This window comes from Archocentrus centrarchus, unplaced genomic scaffold, assembly GCF_007364275.1.
Source record: "Archocentrus centrarchus isolate MPI-CPG fArcCen1 unplaced genomic scaffold, fArcCen1 scaffold_63_ctg1, whole genome shotgun sequence".
NCBI lineage: Eukaryota > Metazoa > Chordata > Actinopteri > Cichliformes > Cichlidae > Archocentrus > Archocentrus centrarchus.
The window spans coordinates 830,542-851,922 of NW_022060280.1; the positions used below are offsets into that span (position 1 = coordinate 830,542).

Here is a 21,381-nt window from a genome sequence, read left to right on the forward strand (position 1 = left end):
AGAACTTACACCTGTAACAAATTAAGTAGTTGTATAACCAGCAGCAGGTAGCACCAGTGAATATCTTACTACACAGATAGCACAAACTTCCAAAGTGAAACATCAGTACCGTTAAATTTGTTTTGTGCATTACTGCTTCAGTTTGGAGGAAAGTCTTAAGAAGGCTTGCAAGTTTGCAATGACCCACAAACTCATCAGAGAGCAACCAGCTTTTTGGGTTGGCATTTAGCTACAAACGATAGCTACTGACTACATTTAGTGAATTAGAGGTTAGATATCAACCAAGAGTAGCAACAAATATTTAATAAGTGTTACCACCTTCAGAATGGAAATCCAAAAATATCTTTAAAACAATCATGGAGTGCCTGTGCTTTAAACCTATTATTACAAGTGAAGGTCAACTGAATTACAAAAAATTGCAATTTGTTTATTTAAAAAAAAAAAAAAAAAAAAAAAAAAGTGAATGGGAAGCTGCAAAAACTCTTTTAATCACGTTAGAAAAACATTTAATAGATTCTACTCCCAACAGATCAATTAGCTTCAAAAAAGTCAATTTTAAACCACTTAAAGTATTGGTTCTTTGTTATATGGATTTAAAATATTTTGTTATTGAGTAAAAAAAATGTTATGGAGTTATATTTTTCTTGCATTATATTATTTCTAAAATGTTAAGCATTAATGCTTGACAAAAAGTTGATATAAAGTAGAGCTACATAATGAGAGAAATAACAGTGTTAGAATAAAAATAAGGGTGATGAAACATGCAATTATTAACAATGTTTTAACAATTTATTAAACCTGCAGTAGGCAGCAATCTACAAAAGGCAAAAAATAACAGATTTTGAAACTATATAGCCCTGCTGCAGCTCATCGGCAGAGGCACAGTCATCCGCCTTATACTTGCTAAAGCCATCGCTGACTGTTTACTTCAAACAAGTCTATGTTAACTGTATCTCTCAAAAGCCACGTCACCAGAATGTATTACGACTTATGTAGACATTTATTTTTAATTTTATACTCAAGCCATTTTATAAAGGCTAAAAGCAGAACACAAACAAGGTAAAGGAGTCTAGTTCACTCTCAGCCCACTTGAATTACAATATGCTGAAATTTTGAACTCCTGCAATGCCACAAACATCTTGACTACACAGCTTTAAATCAGGTCTTATTCACACTGAATTTTACCCATACTTGCTGTGCCAAAAGTGCCAAAGCTGTCATTTGCATCATATTATAGATGGAGGTAAATATAACTGGTAGAAGTGTCTGCATAACAGATTTCATCCCTTAATTAGAGAAGAATTGAATTTCTATTTTACTATATATCCATTTTCTTCCACTTATCCTTTTCAGGGTTGAGTGGGGGCTGGACGCATATCCTAGCTGTCATTGGGAGAGAGGCAGGGTACACCCTGGATAGGTGGCCAACCTGTCACAGGGCTAACACAGAGACAGACACCCTCCTACAACTAATTTAGAATCTCCAATTAACCTAACCCCACTAGCAGCACTGTGGGAGGAAACCAGAGTACCTGGAGAAAACAAACACAAACACAGAACATGCAAACTTCACACAGAAAGGTCCTGGTGCTGACCTTCTTGCTGTGAAACAACAGTGCTAACCACTGGGTGACTGTGCTGCCCCCATTTTATTATATATTGTGTAATCCATTTATATGATATTGGACATTTTTTCTATTCCAAAAGTTGGCTGAAAAACAAACAAACACACATACAAACAAACAGTGGAAATTTGACCTGAGGTATTGAGACATGTGACGATAACAAGAGAATCCAGAGAAACAGGATTAGAGTGAGCCAACAGGCTCTGTGTGAGCTGATTTCCATTCTGAAGGGATACTGGCTCAGACAAAGCTGAAGAGAGTCCAGATGTTTTTGAGGAAGCACATCCAGCCCTCTCTTTGTAATTGTTAGGAAAACAGGATTGCAAGCAGGCTGCCCAATGACTGGTTTCTAAATTAATCACTGCATTTGAAGTACTAGTAATTTAAGTCAGCACTGTAGGCAGGCAAACTGATCCTAAATCTTTGTTTATCGGCTGCTTCAGTGTTGAGAAAGAACAGGGCTATCTTTTCTCTCTCTCTCAAGACTGCAGGCCAATGACCGTATCTAACCACTTCTTGTATGCCACGGCAAAGCATCTCTGCTCGGTGTTACAGCAGCTGTCCAGAACACTGCTTACAAAGCTGAGCTCCGTTGACAGGGTGGGTGGACAAGGCAGCAGGATGCCTCTCTTCAGCCGCTTACTGTCATGTGGGTCTGGCAAGAATACTCCATCTACTTCCATAGGCTCACTAGTATGCTTCTGTCCATTCACATCGTTGCTCTGGCTTGCACAGCTTTGAGAGCTCATCTCTGGCACATCTGGATGTATGTCAGTGAGATGGATTAATTTACAGTCTGATCTTCTGCTGCAGTGATGCTGGTGCTGGTGCTCCCTCCTCCATTGGTGCCACAAGTAAAAGACATGCCGCCTGGGAGGGGTGTAAACATTTAACATTATTATTGAGCTATAGTACACAAAAGGACAATATCAGTATAATATGCAAAGTGTATGCATACACTTTTGAAGAAGTTATGAATAAACTTTTATATGGACTGGGCTAAACATCCTAAAAATCTGTAAACATATTAATTAAAAAAAAAAAAACATTTCAAATTGTTTAACCAGATTGGAAACAGGCTGGAATTTCTCACAGTAAAAGTGGATTTCTTTTTTCTTAAATTGGTTCTCACAAATAATGTTTGTTTGCAATCAACAATGCACTGTACTTGAGAATCAAATCTTAAAGAGATTAATTTAACCAGCCACAGACTGTCTGGGAGTGTTAGTTTAGAGCTTTAGGGAGTGGGAAAGTGCACCATAATATAATAAAGACAAGATGAGAGAACCACTATAAAATGAATGCAAATGAAATAACTGTTTTACCTTGATTATCTTGTTTTCACACTTGTTGGAAGCTGCTGTAACTGAATCCTCATAGGTATACTTATTACTTAAACATACATAGTTTTACACTGAAAAATCTTTGCTTTCTATAGATGGCCACAGATCAGCTTTACAGAAATCAGTAACATATATCTTACAAAGCAAAAAAAGAGGAGCAACAAGTAAGAACTCTTTGGCAGCAGGAGATTTTTTTTTTTTTTAAAGTGTGACGGTTGTTTGTGTTTTGGAGAGAAGCTTTGTAATAAAGTCACTGTAAAAGGACCATTTTGCTGATGTCTTTGACCTCACCTGTGACTCCAGAGTGTTTCATGCCCAGGGAAGGACTCAATCAGATCCGAGCAAAGTTCCATCTCCTGGTGGAAGAGCTGAAGGACTGTAGAGAAGTTTAGTTGTCCCTCTTCCTCACCATCTGTCTCTTGTCCTAAAGGCTCTCCATCATTTTCAGTGTGGCTGTGATGGCAGGGACTGCTCTTGGGGACTGTGTTGGTGCCATGCTGAGATGAACCGCTGGTGGTGGTGTGAGCAGGAGCCTGGCAGATCTCACTGATTAGCTCCTTGAGCAGGAACTGGCGGTAGTGGAAGCCACTGTGGTCAGACACATGCATTGACACCCACAGGCGCATAGACGACAGCTCATCATGGAAAACCTGCCAGGAATCATGGCAACAAAAATGCTTGTGGAGGAGCAGAAACCTAATATTGACAAACTACCATACATGAGAGGTTATAATTTTTACCAAACCCAAATCAAGTTTTGTTTGGGTTATTATTATTTTTTTTTTTGGCCTTTCTGCCTTTATTGGACAGTGTGACAGTGAAGAGTAGACAGAAAAGTAGACGGAGGGGGAAGATATACAGCAAAGGGCCACAGGCCACTGTCAGCCCTAAGGCACATGGCTGCCTGCTCACACCGTGAGCTAACCTGGCACCCACAAGTTCTTATTTTTGACATTGATTTATGGTCAAAATGTCACAAATGCAGTCAAAGTTAGGAACTATAATTATTCTCTTTCTTTCTTTCTTTCTTTCACGTAAATGTATATCTTTCACATCAGAATTAGGAGAGGAACAAACTTATTTATAGAGTACAGAATATGAAGAATACGAACAGAATAATTGTGTTTCAGATTTTAAATGTATTATTTAGGGTAAACACCTTCAGATGCATCATCTTATGTTCAAGGTGAGGAAGACTGATGAAAGATCAAAGGGGTGCTGTTGAGAAGCTAACCTGAACGTGGGGAGCCTTGAATGATTGTTCTATAGCTCTGTCTCAACAACAACTACTTAATATTTTAAATATGACAATGACACCAAACATTCATGCAAGGTTGTGTAATTTCTTCTTTGCTTTTTTTTTTTTTTTTTTTTAAATGACTGTCAGTGAATTTAAAAAAAAATAATCATACTGTAAAAAAAATCACTGACTACAATGCCTGTGTTATGCATTATGGGGTCATTAATAACCCCGTAATGCATAATACAGGAACACCTTAATGACCAACTGAGAATTAATTTAAATACAGATCAAAAATTGTGTTTATACTGTGGTGTTAAAACACATCACCCCACCTGTTTGTAAAGAACCACAAACTCTCTAAGTTGTATAGTTATACAAAGGAAGTGGCTTGGAATTTTTGAGTTTTTTTATATCCTGATCTTGGCATTTTGCAACTTGAACTGTACAATGGACAAATTTGCCTGTCCAGGTAAATTAAAGGTTTTCCATTTACTGGTGTCATTTAATGAATATGTCAATTGGTGGATTTCAAGCAGAAGCACTATTTGAAATTCACTGTGAAAATTCTGAGTAATTTCATTTTCTAATCCAAGTAGGTAAGCCAGTAATTAGTACATTTCATATTCTGTTTAACATTGGTTGGGACAACTTATGTACATTATCTCACCTTCATATCACTTTCATACCACCAGACACCAAAACAGGCAGAATAGGCATTATTAGGCAAGAAATTTTTGAGTCTTTTATAATTTCATACTATTCAAGGTCTCTGGAGCTTGAAAAAAGGCCAACTGGACTTCTTTTTGTTTTTTGAAGACGTTTCACCTCTAATCCAAAAGGCTTCTTTAGTTCTCAAATGGTGGAGAGACCCAGGTATTTAAACCCCAGTGGGTGTAGTCTCCTGAAGGTGGTTGCGACCCACTATTGCTCATGTGCATAATCACATGCGCCAAGGTGTGAAAGGAGGCGTCGGTCATTACAATCAGTGGGGGGTGGGGGTTGAGGCGCCTGGGGACAGCATTGTAAGCGGGGAAAAGTTGGTGACAATGCTTACAATGCTGTCCTAAGCTCCCTCCCTAAGGTTTGAGAACTGAAGAAGACTTTCAGACGAGAGGAGAAATGTCTCCATGAAGCAAAAAGAAGTCCAGCCGCCCTTTGTTCAACCTCCAGAGACTACTATGACCTGGATGACTGAGAACCTACACAGACATTACTATTCAAGAAAATCATACTTAAAGACACTGAATAACTTAAATGCTACCTTGATATTGCCCTTGGCCATGAGCTGCAGCACCCAGATGCGGTGTGACCAGGCATTGTAGTTGCTGGGATAGCGGCCCGCCGCATCAGAACACACCTTCATCTCTTGGTGGAGTGTCCTGGCCAAGTGGTCACTAAGCTGTTGGTTCCTCTCCAGATCACCTTGCACTGCTTCAGCCTGTTGGTGCTGATTCTTATTGTGGTCCAAAGTAGGGAACTGATTGACAACCTGCTGCAGCACCCAGCGTCTGTAGGAAGACGCTGACTGCTAAGTTACACATGTTCATTAACCCTGTACACAGTTCCTGTTTTATATGAGGAAAATACTTAGAAGAACAGCATCCCATGTCATCATCAATGCTTGTTATGAGCCTTCAAACATTGTTGTTTCTTATGGAAAATATTGATCTAAAAAATGTTTTTCCATCCATGAATGATTTCAGAAATCCAGTGACTCCACTGTTTACATTAACAGGGTCTGAATTTAGTTTCCCCTCAGCTCCTGGAACCAAAATAGTCCCTCTGGTGGTCTACACAGGGACTAGTATGGAAGAGTTTAACTGAATGGTGAAAGACAAAACTCTCGACTATCATGACCAATTTGCGATTTCATTCATAAAATAAAGTTTTGGACAAAGAATCAAAAATTGAGTGATTGAGTGGGCTTTTCAAAATAAACCACTTTTTGAACAAACCATGTGAATATCTTTGCGTTATCTGGCTTCACTAACATCGACAATCAGGCTAAGCAAACAGTGGAAGCTGGTTATCAATTTGTGTTATCAACGTATCCTGAAGTTTATCAATCTAGTTACAGATCAAAGGGAGGCAGCATCTGACCAATCACATACATGGATAAGTCTACCAGCAAAAAAAGGACAAAATTACAATATGAGACAAAAAAAAAGATACACAGAACACAGTCCTGCAGATAAATCAAGCATATAAGTGTCTGTAACAGGAAAATACTATATATTAACATAGTATTAAAAGTGCTGTATCAGTGTGTGCATGTTTTAAGTGCTTTGGTCAGTTTAGTAACACTGGAAAAGTCTTGCTATAGTAATTAAATTGAGCTTATTTAAAGCCAGGAAGGAAAGCTGGAAAAAACGCTGACTCTGTAAGTTAACAGACTTCTTAGTATCACAGCTCTATGATAAAAGGCACAGAAAAATTATAATTGCAGCCCTGTAAAGAATAAATATTAAAAATTCCAGTGTAGCTTTAGTCTATGTGAAAAATGTATCCTAAGTACCACAAGTACAATTAGCTGTGTTTTAGGATCACATATCCACACTTATAAAACAATAAAATTGTTCTAAAATTGTTTGCAGCAAACAGGGGGGAAATAAATAAATAAAGTTGTCTCTAAGAATATATGTAAATGATGGTCACCTGGGAAAGTGTTTTTTTCCTCTTAAACTTTAAGCAATCTTAAATCTGTCCACTGAGGTCTAAGGGATCATCCAGGAATGGTGACATAATCAGTAGGCAATGATTTCAGGTGGCACTATGAGTTGTTTTCCTAATGCTGAAAAGCCAGGGTTAACTCTGAAGTTACCTCCATAAGCCCCAATCCTTTTTTGTATTACAGGGTTCTGGCAGGCATATGGTTACAGCACCTTGATTCAAGATGGTACCCCGAATTACATCTAATAGTCATTTTCTACCTGTGTTTCTGAGTGAGGGGATTGTGCATTGGTGAACTGATCACAAATTGCAATGTTCTCAGAAAAAAAAAAATAGAAAAAAAGAGAGGCTAAATGAGTTGCCAAACATAACTGGGTAAGTGTTTGAATGACTAGGCAGCCCACCCAAATAAAGTCTATGTGTGGGGAAACAGGAAAATTCTGGGGGAAAAAAATCCCGAACAAGGAATTCCATTACTCTTAAAACAAATTGTTTCACAAAAAGCAGGTTAGAACATAGTCCTTACAGAAGCAATTTGGCCTTACCGATGTATCCATGTCTCTGGGCTTTTGGGGAATTTGGTTAGGGCTAGCTTGCCTAGGTAGAGGTCCTTCTCTGGGTTAAGAACTCCACACTGCAGTAACTCCTTCCTGTAATAACAATGACCCATGCTGAGCTGTAATCGTACACATGTCCACAGTAGTGGTGGCCGATTTGGCCTAAAAAATTATGAAGAATCACTCTTCTCCCCACAGATTTAACTTGACACAAACTATGTATGTATGCATACATAAGAATGAATGAATGACACAAAGATACTAATCAACAGACCCCTTTACAGTCTGTGAACATTGATAATGTAGGTAAGAATGAGCACACATTTTGAAGACGGAAGTATGGCAGTATGGCTTGTCAAGCTACATGAAGGAAGATCGCAAAGACTATCTGCGCAAATTAAATTTGATGACCAGCAACCAACTTCCCAGTGCCATTACCACAGGGTGAGTGGAAGATGTTAGTAAGTGGCCCTATATCCATTGGCCAGATATATACACGTATGTTGTTGGGGTTTTATTTTTTACCCAATGAATAAAATGACAAATGTTTAAATGTAAACTCCAGGAAATTCATTAATAAGTAGTGGCTAAAGCAAATAATAGACAATTTAATAAATCAATAAATACATTAGAAAGTGCCAGACTAACTTCCAAGTCTCAGTTTATCTTATCCTTGAAGGTCTTGCCACAGTATGTACAATTAAAAGTCACCATGTCCTGTTATTAAGCTGAATAAAATTGTCATGCAATGATTGGGGAAACATCAGGGGAAGATGTACTTTTTTTACAGGGCTTTATCGCTGATGGGAACCAGCAACTGGACGTATATGTATTGGTATTATTTTTAACCAATATTTTATTAAATTTGGATCACCTTTACTAATTGCCATTATTACCACAGTAAATTGGTAATTGGACTAGTACTTATATAGTACCTCAGTTGAACACTAAGCACTTTCTACTACAAGTCTCATTCACCCAATTATACACACTTTCATATACAGCAGTTACCTATCCCTAAGTGCTTGCTAACATCGAAACACATGGAAGCATGGGACAACTTGGGGTTCAGCAAGGAGACTTCGGCATGGAGACCAGAAGAGTCGGGGATAGATTCATTGACCTCCCGACTGTTAGAGGACCCGCTCTTCCACCCAAGCCACAGCCAGGTGGTACAACTGTGTAACTAATGCCGCTTTTCCACTAGTCCCTACTCAGCACAGCTCGATTCAACTCAGCACAGTTTGTAGGCTTTTCCATTAGGTCCTGTTACCAGGTAATTTTTTTGTGCCCACTCAGCTGGTGTTCCAAGCGATCTGAAAATGTGACGTTGAAGAACAGTATGTCACTGATTGGCCAGGGAGTGTCTTCACTAGCTGAGTCATGAGAGCGACGGTTTGCAGCGGTAGTTTTGCAACAAGAGAGCCATCTGAAACGTGTACACTGCATACATATTTTAATACTTAACAATGATAACCTTCATCCATTAAAACATTGTACGGGGGACTTTATGCACAATGATGATAGTAAACTGGCATTAGCTACCGTTAGCTTGCCTCTATCTCATCTACTGTTGTGTTGGGTTTTGAGTCCCATGCAAATTACATGAAGAGTCTACTGCCTGCGTTGTTATATCGACTTCACCTGCATTAATGTGGTACTCAATTGTAATAAAAACAAAACAAGACTGTGGCAAGTCGTGTCGAGTCGACCCGCGCCGAGGAGGTACTAGTGGAAACACCGCAAATGATCTTACTGAGCTTGTAATAATACCAGTAAACACAATTAAACTTCCTGAGAACAGCAACAGATGAAGCTAGTGATGCGAGTGAAAAAGAGCAGCACAACAAGTAGCCACCAAAGAGGACTCAGGGTCTGGAAAACATTTGCTGAATGTCTCCTGAACTGTCACTTTTACCAAAAGCAAATGTTCCCCTGATGTCAAGAAAACGATCCTAGATCCATGGTTGGGGAATGTCCTCTGAAAGGGTGCAGTGAATGTTCCCTTGTTTGCTGGAAAAGCACAAGTCTCACTATAATGCATTTTGTCTATTTCAGTAAAAAGATATCAAACTTTCAGATGACATTTATAAAAGCAAAAATTATTGTTCTTGTGTTACAGCATTCCTATACCTGACATTCCATGCGGTCGTGAAGTCTGGGTTAAGCAGCAATAGAGTGCAGGTAATATCCACTAAAGCTGGGGGGGGGGAAACACAAACAGAATTTTAGCTTCACTTAGTTTTTTACTTATGACAATAATATAACTATATGTAGATTTTCAGTCATTCAGGTCATGACAGTCTCAAGAGCTTGAAATTGCCCCCCTCCCCTTTTTAAAGAAGTGCAGTTGCCTTTTTTCAAGCTCTTGAGTCAATATAACCATATACCGTATTTTCCGGACTATAAGTCGCACTTTTTTTCATAGTTTGGCTGGGGGTGCGACCTATACTCCGGAGCGACTTATATGTGAAATTTATAACACATGAACCAAAATACTCCAGCCACTTGACATCTCCGTGAACTGCAGCTTTAAGGCAGTCTTGCGTAACCTGTGAGCGCAGTGGATGATGGATGGAGAGCACAGCTTAACGGCAACTGGGAGAATGCACCACCCAACTTTCCTGGAAGTCATTGGATGGATCAAGAAAACATGGGCTTCAGTGACAACTGAAACCATCCTGTTGGGATTCAGAAAGGCCGGAATAATTGGAATTGCAGCTGACGACGAGTCTAACGAAAGCGACACAGAAGAGGAAGCGGCGCTTCGTCTACCTACGGAGTGTGCGGAGTTGTTTAGAAGTGACACAGAGGATGAAGAATTCAATGGATTGATGGTTTGGTTAACTTGTTAGTATGTTCCTTATGCTATGGTTATCTGAATAACTGTTAATGTTACGTTAACATACCAAACACATACTCTGTTCGTTGTGCGTAATGTAGCTGAATGTGTTACGTTAGCATAACGTAGGCGTAACCGTGTTCGTCCTGTTCTTTAATCCATTATTATTTTAAATTGCCTTTCAAGATGGAATTTCTGCTCTGGGTCTCGGATTCTAGCAAATACCCCCCCCCCCCACCCAAAAAAATGTGACTTATAGTCCAGTGCGACTTATATATGTTTTTTTCTTCTTTATTATGCATTTTTTGGCTGGTGCGACTTATACTCCGGAGCGACTTATAGTCCGAAAAATACGGTAATGGTCAAAGAAGTATGGAGAGTAGGGTGTACAAAAAATGGTTAATTCATATTTACTGTCACGGTGAGGCTTCTGTGTGCATTTATATGTGCAACAGTTACTGTACACTGTACAAACGTATACCAGGTGACATGTAGAGTGGGGATGAAGGAAAACGAGTAGACAGAAAGCACTTGCATCCTAGCCCTTCTTTCATATGGTCTGCATTTATCATGCTTCAGATACATAGTTAAATAATTTGTTAAAGTCCAAAAACAGACTGCAAAATATATTTACTCATCCAGCAGGATTGATTTTATTTGAAAGAAATACTGAGTTACCTTCTCTGTCTAGCCAGTGTTTGCGTTGGCGGTATAGCAGCAGCTTGTTGTGGACATATGGCAGCAGGAATTTAACACACCAGCTTTCAACACCAAGTTTGTTCTCCACCAGCACAATGGGACTGCGGTTGTAGCGGGGCTCTGGACACGGAATCACACCAATCTCATCACTGAAGGAGCAGAGAGTGACAATGAAAGTGAAAACATGCAGTTTACTTTGTGTTATAATCATATTCTCTGAAACATTTTGAATTTGATCAAAAGCTGAGGCCATTTTAACTAGGTATGGGCCTTGTAAGTGTTAGAAGTCATTTAAAAAGAAAAATATGTTTAAAAAAAAAAAAAAAGGTCAAGCATTAAAATCAAGCACAATGTAATGGAGATAAAACAGTGACCTATAAATATTGCATATGTATTTAAGAGCCATTAATCCCATTCTTCAACAACAAAATAGTAAAAACTGAAACAAGTGCAGTTTTGCAGCTTGCATAAATGACTGCAGAGTATGGCTAAGGTTAGCAGTGGGACCAGCAGTCTTCTTCCCTTGCAGATTAATGTCCATGTACCTGTGTGGAGTATTGTTATGCACTACTTTGATAAGAGTGCAAGTTTTGTCTGAAACAGCATAAAAACAACTGCTCATTTTCTAGATCAAAGTACTGCAGAAACATGCTGAACTGCATGACTATCATCTGTCTTACTTCTACATCTTACTTATTATCAATGTCCCGCCATTCAGAGAGAGTTAACTTTAGTTTAACTGACCCAATATTTCTGGTGCAGATGAATGATCGCAGCAATATTTAGCTGTCTAGCTCCTTATCTACCTTGCATTCACACTTATAGCTATCAATCACCACCCCTTAGAATTACAAGTTAACCTAACAACCATGCCTTTGGTCTGCTGAAGGAAGCTGGAGAACCCAGAGGAAACCCACACAGGAACAGTGAAAACACAAATCACAAACGGCCAAGATGAAGAGATTCAAATAACCATAAAAATAAAGATAAAAAGCAAATAGCCCATAGTTTTCAGAGGAATGTTTTTTTGTTTGTTACACCACTTAATACTGAACTATTAATCATTCAAACATAACCACCTAACCAAAAGAATGAACCAGTGTTATGTCTAAACAGACAACTTAGCAAAGACCCAAATTAGCAGCCTGTTGCATAAATACATTTTTTCCCATTTCTTCAGTTGAACGTATAAAAAATAGCAAAAATAACAGTTTAACAAGTACAGACCAACAAGGTGATTCACAAAGTGCTCTTAGCTGAAAACTTTGCATATCTCAGCATGGAGTGCAGTGCGTCTTTACAAAAAAATTTTTGAGGAAACTGGAGAAGTGAATAGCGAAAGAAGTAGTAGAAGGCCTATAAGAAATATCTACAGGGCGGCTCAGGGCATGAGCAGGCGATCATGTTTAGTGTTGACAGCGCTGGTTCGAGTCCCAGCTGGTCGCTATCTACCGCGTCTTCCCCATCTCTCCTCCCGGTTTCTTGTCTCTCTTCACTACAAACTGTTGAAAAAAGCCATGAAAAGGCCAAAATAAATAAATAAATCTCCACAGCAGATGAATAATATCTGAAGTCCTATCCTTAAGAAATAAGGAAAAAAAATGCAGCATAGACCTCACACTGGATGACATTTGCCCCTTCAGTTGATGCATCTATTCACCAAAGCCTTGTGATCACAAGAAGCTATTGTTAAGAAATGGAAACACAGAGTAAAAACTGAAGTATGCAAAATTACACAAAAACTGGGCTGAAAATGAGTGACATAAAGTCTTATGGAATGATGAACCACATTTGAAAATGTTGGTTCAAACTGTCAGTATGTCAGAAGCTCAGGAGAAGTACAGCAGTGAGTTTCTACAACTATCTGTAAAACACGGTGGAAGCTCTGTCACGGTTTGGGGCTGCATTTCAGCCAGTGCTATTGGGGATCTTGTCTACATTAAGCGAACTACGAATGCAGAAAAGTACTGTCAGATTTTGGTCCACCATGCAATGCCATCTGGAAAGCGTCTAATTGGCAATGGCTTCCTTTTTCCCTATGACAAGGACTCCAAACACACTGCCAATGTAGTAAAGCCATACCTGACAGAAAACACACAATGTAACACTATCAGTCATGGACCAGCCTTTCCAGAGCCGGGACCTTGACAGAAAGTGGAACAAAAGGCAGCCAACATCCAAAGAGGAGTTTTGGGCTGTCCTTCAGAGAGAACTATTCCTGAAGACTACTTAAAGAGATCAGAAGAAGGTTTGTCAAAGAGAATTCAGACTGTGTTGAAGAATAAAGGTGTTCATACCAAATATTGACAAACTCTGTTTTTGCCTTCCATACTGTATTTCCATGCATGCACACACACATTTCAATAAATTGCTGCACCCATTTCCCACTCTAGCAAAATACAAAGAATTGAGGGGTGACTCAAGACTTCTGCACAGTACTGTAAAATGCTGTGCTCAGCATTCACAGCATGTCTGCTTCCTAAACATATATTGTTTACACATATTTTAATATGAAAACTGCTATATCATGAGCTAGGGCTAGCATGTGACTAACAGATATACTGTATATAGGGGACTGTAGTTAGATAACAGATGACTAATTAATGCAGGGCAGAATAGGTTGGTGATGGGACACTGAACGAGGGCTGAGTCTATGTTTGGATGCATGGAGAACTGGGCAGGTTGCTGGCTGCGCAGAGCAGGCTGCAGATCCTGGTGAAGAGGAGGAAGATGAGGACAAGATGAAAAACTGTCACTCTTCTACTTTTACAGTAATTATTTTGTTGCAGCAAATTGTGTGGTCAATTTTAAAATCTAGGCAATGACCTGTTTAATCTGTTTCACAGTGATCGCTGTTTTTTATACCTTCTTTATTTTAGTGTAACTAATAACGTTATCCAAAATTCATTTTTATCTTTTCTATAATGTTCATCTTCTGCAATAGATATTTAGATGTGATTGTAAATGGACTGGTACTTATACAGCACTATTCTACTCATTTAAGTACTCACAGCACTCTCTACAACAAGTCTCAGTCACCTAATTACACACAGATTTATACAGCAATTTAATCAATGCCTAAACTACTTTCTAACACTCCACACATACTCACACTTCAATGGAGGCATCAGGGGCAAAGATACCTCGACATGCAGACTGGAGGAGTCAGGGACCAATCTACTGACCTTCTACTTGGTAGATGACACACCTCTGTTTACTGGTGGATTATAAACTATATATTATTGTTCTGAAATAATATAAATCACTTGTGAAAAGGAAAAAACACTGAAACTGATCTTGAATACTTATTTTGTCAAATCTTACTTATATTAGTAGAAAAATTAGATGACAATTAACTTTAAGAAATTACTTCTTTGCCATTGCAGCTAATGTTGTATGTTGGGGGTCAAAATCACCCTCCCGACAGATCTCGTGTTAAGACTAGGTCAATACTGATGTTGCGACAGTGTGTCAAGCTTATGAAGCGCAGCTGCTTCGAGAAACTGCTCTGAAGTATGGTTCAAAACATCCACGTCACGCGATCATGGCTAATTTAGGTTTTGGTGTGTTTCATCCCATTTTCAACAGCTGATTCAGAGGTAGGCAAGGCACCAGGATTCACATTTTTTATGAGCCAGAATCATTTGGTCTGGGCCTTGTAACAACTGAATTAATGTTTCTGATACTCCTGCTTCTCTTTATTACAAGCTGGTACATGTGCATGTATAAACTAAGAAAACAAACAGTACCTGATCAACTACTATCATTTTAGCTGTGGATGTGAAGACCAATACAGACTATCCATTCACTTAAACACAGAGATACAAAGTGTAATTAAATACTTACAATTTTATTCAAATAATTATTGTCATACAGATGTGAGAGAAAGAAAGACTGTTGGGTGGGCTCCACTGACTCATTTCAACACAGAACAGCACACTTTCTTCCCTGCATTTCTGGCTACTTCCCACAAGTTTGTATAAAGAAGCAAAAAAAAACTTTAAAAAACAACATAAAAAAAAACTGACCACAGCAAAGAGTAGGAACCAGGAGGGGAAAAAGTGCCAGCATTTTATGTTTCTGTCGGCCGGCACCACATGTAAAACACCTGGACACGACCGAAAGGTAATTAACACACACAATGCACCTGCACAAGCATAAATGCAGCAACAACATCGGCCACCTATGTAGGTTACATCGTAGCTCTACACAGACTCGGCGTTTAAGTCTGAACCCGGGGTAAACTGGAGGAGGAGGCTGGGGGAGAGGGAGGTCTGGGCTCCACTGCTCAGGATGTGACCCTGTGACCTGGCCCCCGGTTAAGTGGAAGAAAATGGATGGTTGTTTGTATTGTATTGTTTTGATGCATGTCATGAATTGTAGAATATTGTTCATAATGCTTGACACTTTTAAGCCGCAATTTATTCATTTTTCCGATGTTATTTTCTCATATTGACACACGGTTTCATTTCTGCTCTTCTTCGTGGCTGCCTGATGGACAAACACCAGCACAAGCAAGAGTTGTCCACATACAGGTTCTACCACATATTAACATAATTTCCAGTAACGCATTTTCATATATTTAACATGAATTTATTTTATGTTTTTAATCTTCGTTGTTTGGAGTGTAACATGCAGTGTTAATAATGCGTGATATGCTGTGCCACATAGTTCGGCACCATTTAAAGTGTGATTCATATTAGAAGAATGCAAAAAATGGTGTCAAATGCCTTTGTTTAGCCAGTTTTTGACATTGTCCATTAAACAGGCATAACATTGAATTTGATATCTGAGTGTTTCTTAGTTTTCGACTAGTTGGTTAGTCTAATTTTTTTCCTTGTTTAGTTGACTATGAAATAAGTCGGCAGGAACATCCCTAGTGTATAGTGTTTTTTTTCTCATTGATAGCTGTATTTTATTTTACTTTGTTTTGTTTTATTTATTTTATCCTTAACTACTACTCTCATTCTGTTCTTCTCTGTACTTGCAAATTTCCCTGTCGTGGGATCATTAAAGTTTACTGTATCTTCTTGTTATTGTTTTTGATTTGCTTTTATATTAAAGTTGTATTATGTTGATTTGCTTTTATTTTGGATTTTGCCTTTATGGCATTTTGTTTTCTTTGAACCGTTTTCTCAGTTTTCCTCTGTGCTGTAAAACACTTTGTATCAACTGTCTAATGGGTTATTTATTATGTTTACTAAAGGGTATGCATGCCACGTAATACAATGTCACCAATCTTTTGTGCCCTGCATGTTTTGTATGAGCTAGTTTGTAGACTTGGGCCCCTTAATTAAAACTGTGAGAGTTTAGGCGACATCTTTCAAAAGGCTCCGTTGGGGTCTTTGCTTTCTAAGACAGTTACACTTAATAAACAGTATAAAGGTAAAAGGTTTATTTACCTAATCACGTGCATCGCATAACATGGAAACACAGGGTACCAGCATATAACAACATTTTAAGCATACCAGTTAATTAAACGGCGAATTAACTAACTACTGGAAATGCATTTCGCAGCTCGCAAAGGCAACCTTCGCGAAATAACTCGCCGTTTTGGTTATTTAAGTCTAAGTAAACAGTAATCCCCAAGAAATCTCTAAGAAAGTCTTACCTCTGTATTGCACGGAACAAACAAACAGCTAATCTAGGTGGCTAAAATGTAAACTTCCTCGAGATAGTTCCGTTTCCAGGTAATAGTCCACGCCCACAGTTTAAAATCCTGATTCAAGCTATCGCCGGATAGCGACAACTGGATGGAAGGGAAGCTGCCGTAATCAATCTAGTTTGTTCACAGTCAGCTATACTTACATGCTGGGGTTCTTCTTGAATGCATTAGTGATGTCTTTGACAACTCTCTGGACCAAGACGTCTACCTCCTCCTCCGATTCCGCCATTTTTAGGGCACCGACTTTCCTTCGTTTTCTTCTTCTTCCTCCTCTTCTTGTTAATTTATTTCGGCGGTTGGCAAGCAGCAAAATTATCGCCACCTACTGGTGGGGACTCAACACCCCCCCCCCCCCAAAAAAAAAAAAAAAACAAAAAAAACAAAAAACAAATCTCAAATCCTACCAAACACATTAGTTTGTCTTAAAAAAATGAATATGACCTGATGGCTTTACTTCTTGAATACTTTTGAAATAAATCATTAAATCATCAAAGTCCAGTTTCATTTTCATGTTACAAAGGTTTTGGATCAGTTGCCTTCTCTCAGCCTCATAGCATGTTCTAAGGTTTATATATATATATATATATATATATATATATATATATATATATATATATATATATATATATATATATATATATATATATATATATATATATATATATATATATATATACACAATTTAATTTCAGTTAAATTTATCATATAGATGAGAATTTCAGAAGTTTTGAGAAGTTAAACGAAGTTTATAGGAGAGGAATTGTTCCCACTTTCTTCAAAACTGCAGCTGTAGCTGTCTCCCCATTTCTGAAAAAGCCTGGTTCTAATCCAGACAAGTACAATAATCTTCACCCCATCTCTAACCTTCCTTTCATTTCCAAAATAAAAAAACATTGCTATTCAGCTTCACACCTATTCAAATCAGAACAGTCTGTATGAACAATTCCAGTCTGGTTTCTGCCCCCACTATAGCACAGAAACTGCTCTTCTCAAAATCACAAATGACCTTTTCATGGCAGCTGATTCTGGCCTACTGTCCCTCCTCATCCTCCTTTATCTGAGTGCGGCCTTTGACACTATCTCCCACAACATCCTCCTCAATAGATTATCTTCTACTGGCATCACCCACACCCCTCTTGACTGGTTCCGCTCTCATCTCACAGACTACACACAGCTGTGGAACTGTCTTCCACCAGAAATTCACAATATTATCTCACTTCCTGTCTTCAAATCACGACTCAAAACTTACCTGTTCAAGATAGTGTACTTGCTTTAGTTCCTTTGGCCATTTAGTTTCTAGTTTTGTACTTTTATGTGATTTGTTTTGTTTTTATCCCCCTGTAAAATGTCCTTGGGTATCATAAAAGCACTTACAAATAAAATGTATTATTATTGTATTACTAAGTCATAATCAAATAAAATGTTTTCTTGCTTACTATACAAAGTAGAATGACACAAAAGACTTAATGTAGTGGTTTAATATTGAACATATGCTGTATGTTTGAATAGAGCTACAAGCCAGGCAACAAGCAGCAGCACGGCAACTGACCTTAAGCTCGCCTCGGGCACCTGTGATGCAGAATGACCATGAGCGGCAAGGTTTTAATCATTGCAGGCAGAGACTTGATTTACTATAGTCCACATTTGGTCATTTTATTTATCAAGGCTCAATATACAACAATTGACTCAGCTGTCTTGTGCCACAAGTGTGGCCCATTCCAACAACCCTGACAAAGTAAAGAGGCAAAGCCAACAGACTGGTTAATTAGCAGCCCCTATTATACCCAGCTGCTGATGAGCCACACCTTGCTAAAAATCTGACAGGAGTGTCACACACTTTCCTAAAAAGCAATTAAAATACACAATCAGTTATAAATTAGCATTTATAATTAAAACAATCACCCAACAATATCCATAAACCCCATATCTACTGTAAAACCATACCCATACAAAACCCTCCAAAACACTTTCCAAAGTGTTTTGTGTTAGTGATAGTGTTCAGACCCCCAGGTACACATTTGCCTGAACAAACCTTGGAAAGACAGAAGAAGAAACAGGTGAGTGATTGCTACATCACAAACCAACTTGCACTTCATCAGCACCCAATCTTGCAAGACTCCTCTAAACAAGTACAATAGAATTGTACACTGCTGTGAAAAAGAATTTCCCCCTTCCTGATTTTGTAGTTTTTTGTATTTGTATATTTTTCACACTTAATGTTTCAGATTATCAAACAAATTGTAATGTTAGACAAAGATAGCTCAAGCAAATATAAAATGTATTTGTTTAGTGATGATTTCATTTATTAAGGGACAAAAGCCATTCGGCAGGCGCAGAATTTGGAGGACTCCACGGGAGCACATCTGCAGTGAGTGAACGCCCATGTGCGCAATAAATTGCGCTTGAACGGAATTTATGGTTAAGCGAGGGTGGTGCGTTCGCTGTCTGTTCCAGTCCGGATTTAGCCCATTTACCTGCAGAGAGTTCTGTTGTCAGATGGAGGCAGTGTACAAAATATGTGGTAGAACCTGTATGTGGACAACTCTTGCTTGTGCTGGTGTTAGTCCGTCAGGCAGCCACGAAGAAGAGCAGAAACGAAACCGTGTGTCATATACAATGAAAAGTGTGTGCGGTTTTCATGCTGAATTTTTTTTATTTTTTGTTTTTAATCTTTCATAACTTTATCGCGCTTCTCCCGTCCCTGGTGAAGTTAGGATTTAGGAGGACAGCCCCTCTCCCACCGCATTCCACCACCAGCACCACCAAACAGATCTGGGTCAAGCCCTAGCTCATTAGTCTCATAGAGGATAGACGGAGAAGGAGGCGGAGAGCTTCTGTGATATGGTCCGCTTCTTCTCTCCCGCCGTTCATCTGGATAAACACTTCACCTCTCCAGCTGACATTGTGACAGCATGTGAAAGACAACAAGTGGCTTTAAAGATCGGCTTGCACTGTTGTTCTTCAGGAAATTTACGGAATACAAACCAGCAAAAGAGGAGTCTTCAGCGTTATGGTGGATACAATGAGCAGATTCTGCCTCGCTGTCCATGGTAGATATAATTCATTTCATTATGTAGAATGTTGCGCCTACATTCCGTGATGAGCTCTTATAGCATGTATATTGGTTAGCTGGTTTAGTTGAAGCAAACACAGAAGTTAAAAACGGCCATAAATGTTCATATGACTTGTGCATAAATGCTGGTCTCTTCTCTTGCAGTGCTTCTGCTGTGCGCATTTCTCCAGGCTCAGCAGCTGTTGCTGCCCGGGTCCTGCAACTTTGAACTGGGCACCTGTGGCTACATATCAGACCCAGTTTATTCCAAGTGGCGAATGAATGAAGAAGGTAATCAGGATTCTTGCTTACTGACAAAACAAACATACATACAGTGCTGCCTGCTGCCGCTCAGTCTACTGCGATAAATGAACCTTTGTAAAAGAGATTTTTTTTTTTTGGCAGAACCAAAGAACATTATGTGTCCTCAAACAATGTTTGAGAAGAAAGGCAGTGAAGTGAGTTTTAGATGCTTTTAATGGTATTGTAAGTGATAGTAAAGTGGTGAAATAGCCACAAGCCAGCAGTAGTTGGAATTAGTAAACATCATGTAATTAACGGATATTTTAGCAGTGGAAATTGTTTGTTGATGTTTAACCCTCTGATGACCCCGACCCTAACCATAACTCAAACCCTAGAAAATCAGAATAAGTAATATTTGTTGTTATTAAGTTGTTCTCCCAAGTCTTGTTAATCAATGAACAAAGAAAATAATCAGCCCAACTGATAACTGGTTAAAAACTAGTTACATCCTTAAAAGGGCCCTCTATCTTTGTGAAGGCAATAGTTGTGTTTCTGGGTTGGGGGTGGGGCAACAAGCTCTGCCAGTGAGTCATTTTTACTACCAAAACCATTAATTATGATTCTGAAAATATTACTTTCATTTTTAGGTAGAGCTCCAGTAATCATATGACTAATAACAACTCCCATTGTTTTGTGTAACCTCTTAAAAATCAGCAGTTTAATGAAATGAGAACTGACTTCACAATTTCCATCCATCAACATTCAGCTGTGCAAAACTATCACATACAAGAGATACAGGTAGTAGCATCAGAAGTGGAGACACAAACAAGCTCAACAAACTGATTAGGAAGGGCTCAGTCCTGGGCTGCTCTCTGGGCAGTTTTGAGGTGACGGTAGAAAGGAGGACACTTAGCAAACTTATGACTATCCTGGACAACACTTCACACCCCTTCCATAATCTACTGGTCAGACAGCAGAGCACGTTTAGCAACAGGCTCATTCAGCTCAGCTGTAGTAAGGAACGGTACAGGAGATCATTTGTACCAACTGTGATCACACTATACAACTCTTCTTCTCTGTCGGGTCATTACTGTGTACTAGATAATTATAAACATCCACTATCATATGAATACCACTACCTGTATTGTCTATTAAACTCACCATTTATACATATAAAGCATGTATACATATTCTTACTGAATTTTACATTGCATTACAAGGGATGCAGTGTTCTAGCCAGCGGGTGATCTTCTGGTGCTGTGCCAGGCTGAGAATTTCACCGGTTTGTTATTGGAACTGTTTGCTATTACCACAATTAGCAAGCGGGCGACAGCAACACAAGCAAGAGTTGTCCACAAACTGACTGTACCACATATTTTGGATATGGTAAATGGACTGTTTCTTAGATAGCACCTTTCTACTCTACTTTGAGCATTCAAAGC

The 21,381-nt window shown here is 38.8% G+C and overlaps 2 protein-coding genes across 5 annotated transcripts in view; one reads left to right on the top strand and one right to left on the bottom strand.

The window, feature by feature from the left end:
- Positions 1-1,540: 1,540 nt before the first annotated feature.
- On the bottom strand, positions 1,541-16,909 carry ptar1 (protein prenyltransferase alpha subunit repeat containing 1). 2 transcript variants are annotated; one of them, XM_030725591.1, is made up of 7 exons: positions 16,788-16,909; positions 10,959-11,128; positions 9,572-9,638; positions 7,427-7,531; positions 5,473-5,719; positions 3,260-3,618; positions 1,541-2,495 (listed from the first exon to the last, which is right to left on the bottom strand). In XM_030725591.1, the coding sequence occupies exons 1-7, from the start codon at positions 16,871-16,873 to the stop codon at positions 2,105-2,107; spliced, it is 1,425 nt and encodes a 474-aa protein (XP_030581451.1). In that variant the 5' UTR covers positions 16,874-16,909; the 3' UTR covers positions 1,541-2,104. The 2 variants fall into 2 exon arrangements, with proteins under 2 accessions (XP_030581451.1, XP_030581452.1); XM_030725592.1 differs by lacking the exon at positions 7,427-7,531.
- A 2,314-nt stretch (positions 16,910-19,223) lies between these two features.
- Positions 19,224-21,381, top strand: part of mamdc2a (MAM domain containing 2a) — a 47,906-nt gene continuing 45,748 nt past the window's right edge. For 2 of the 3 annotated variants that reach the window (XM_030725594.1, XM_030725595.1), the window contains exons 1-2: positions 19,224-19,694; positions 19,862-19,987. In XM_030725594.1, coding sequence (XP_030581454.1) covers positions 19,655-19,694; positions 19,862-19,987 — 166 coding nt within the window. In that variant the 5' untranslated portion in view covers positions 19,224-19,654. Of the gene's footprint in view, positions 19,695-19,861; positions 19,988-21,381 lie in introns of those variants that run through there. The other variant, XM_030725597.1, reaches the window with a different exon arrangement.

Excerpts from the sequence above, each read along its gene's own strand:
- ptar1 (XM_030725591.1), bottom strand. The coding sequence starts at position 16,873 with ATGGCGGAATCGGAGGAGGAGGTAGACGTCTTGGTCCAGAGAGTTGTC. Across the intron at positions 11,129-16,787 it reads TTCAAGAAGAACCCCAGCAT|TGATGAGATTGGTGTGATTC; the intron begins GTAAGTATAGCT and ends CTGCTCCTTCAG. Across the intron at positions 9,639-10,958 it reads ACACTGGCTAGACAGAGAAG|CTTTAGTGGATATTACCTGC; the intron begins GTAACTCAGTAT and ends CCCCCCCCCCAG.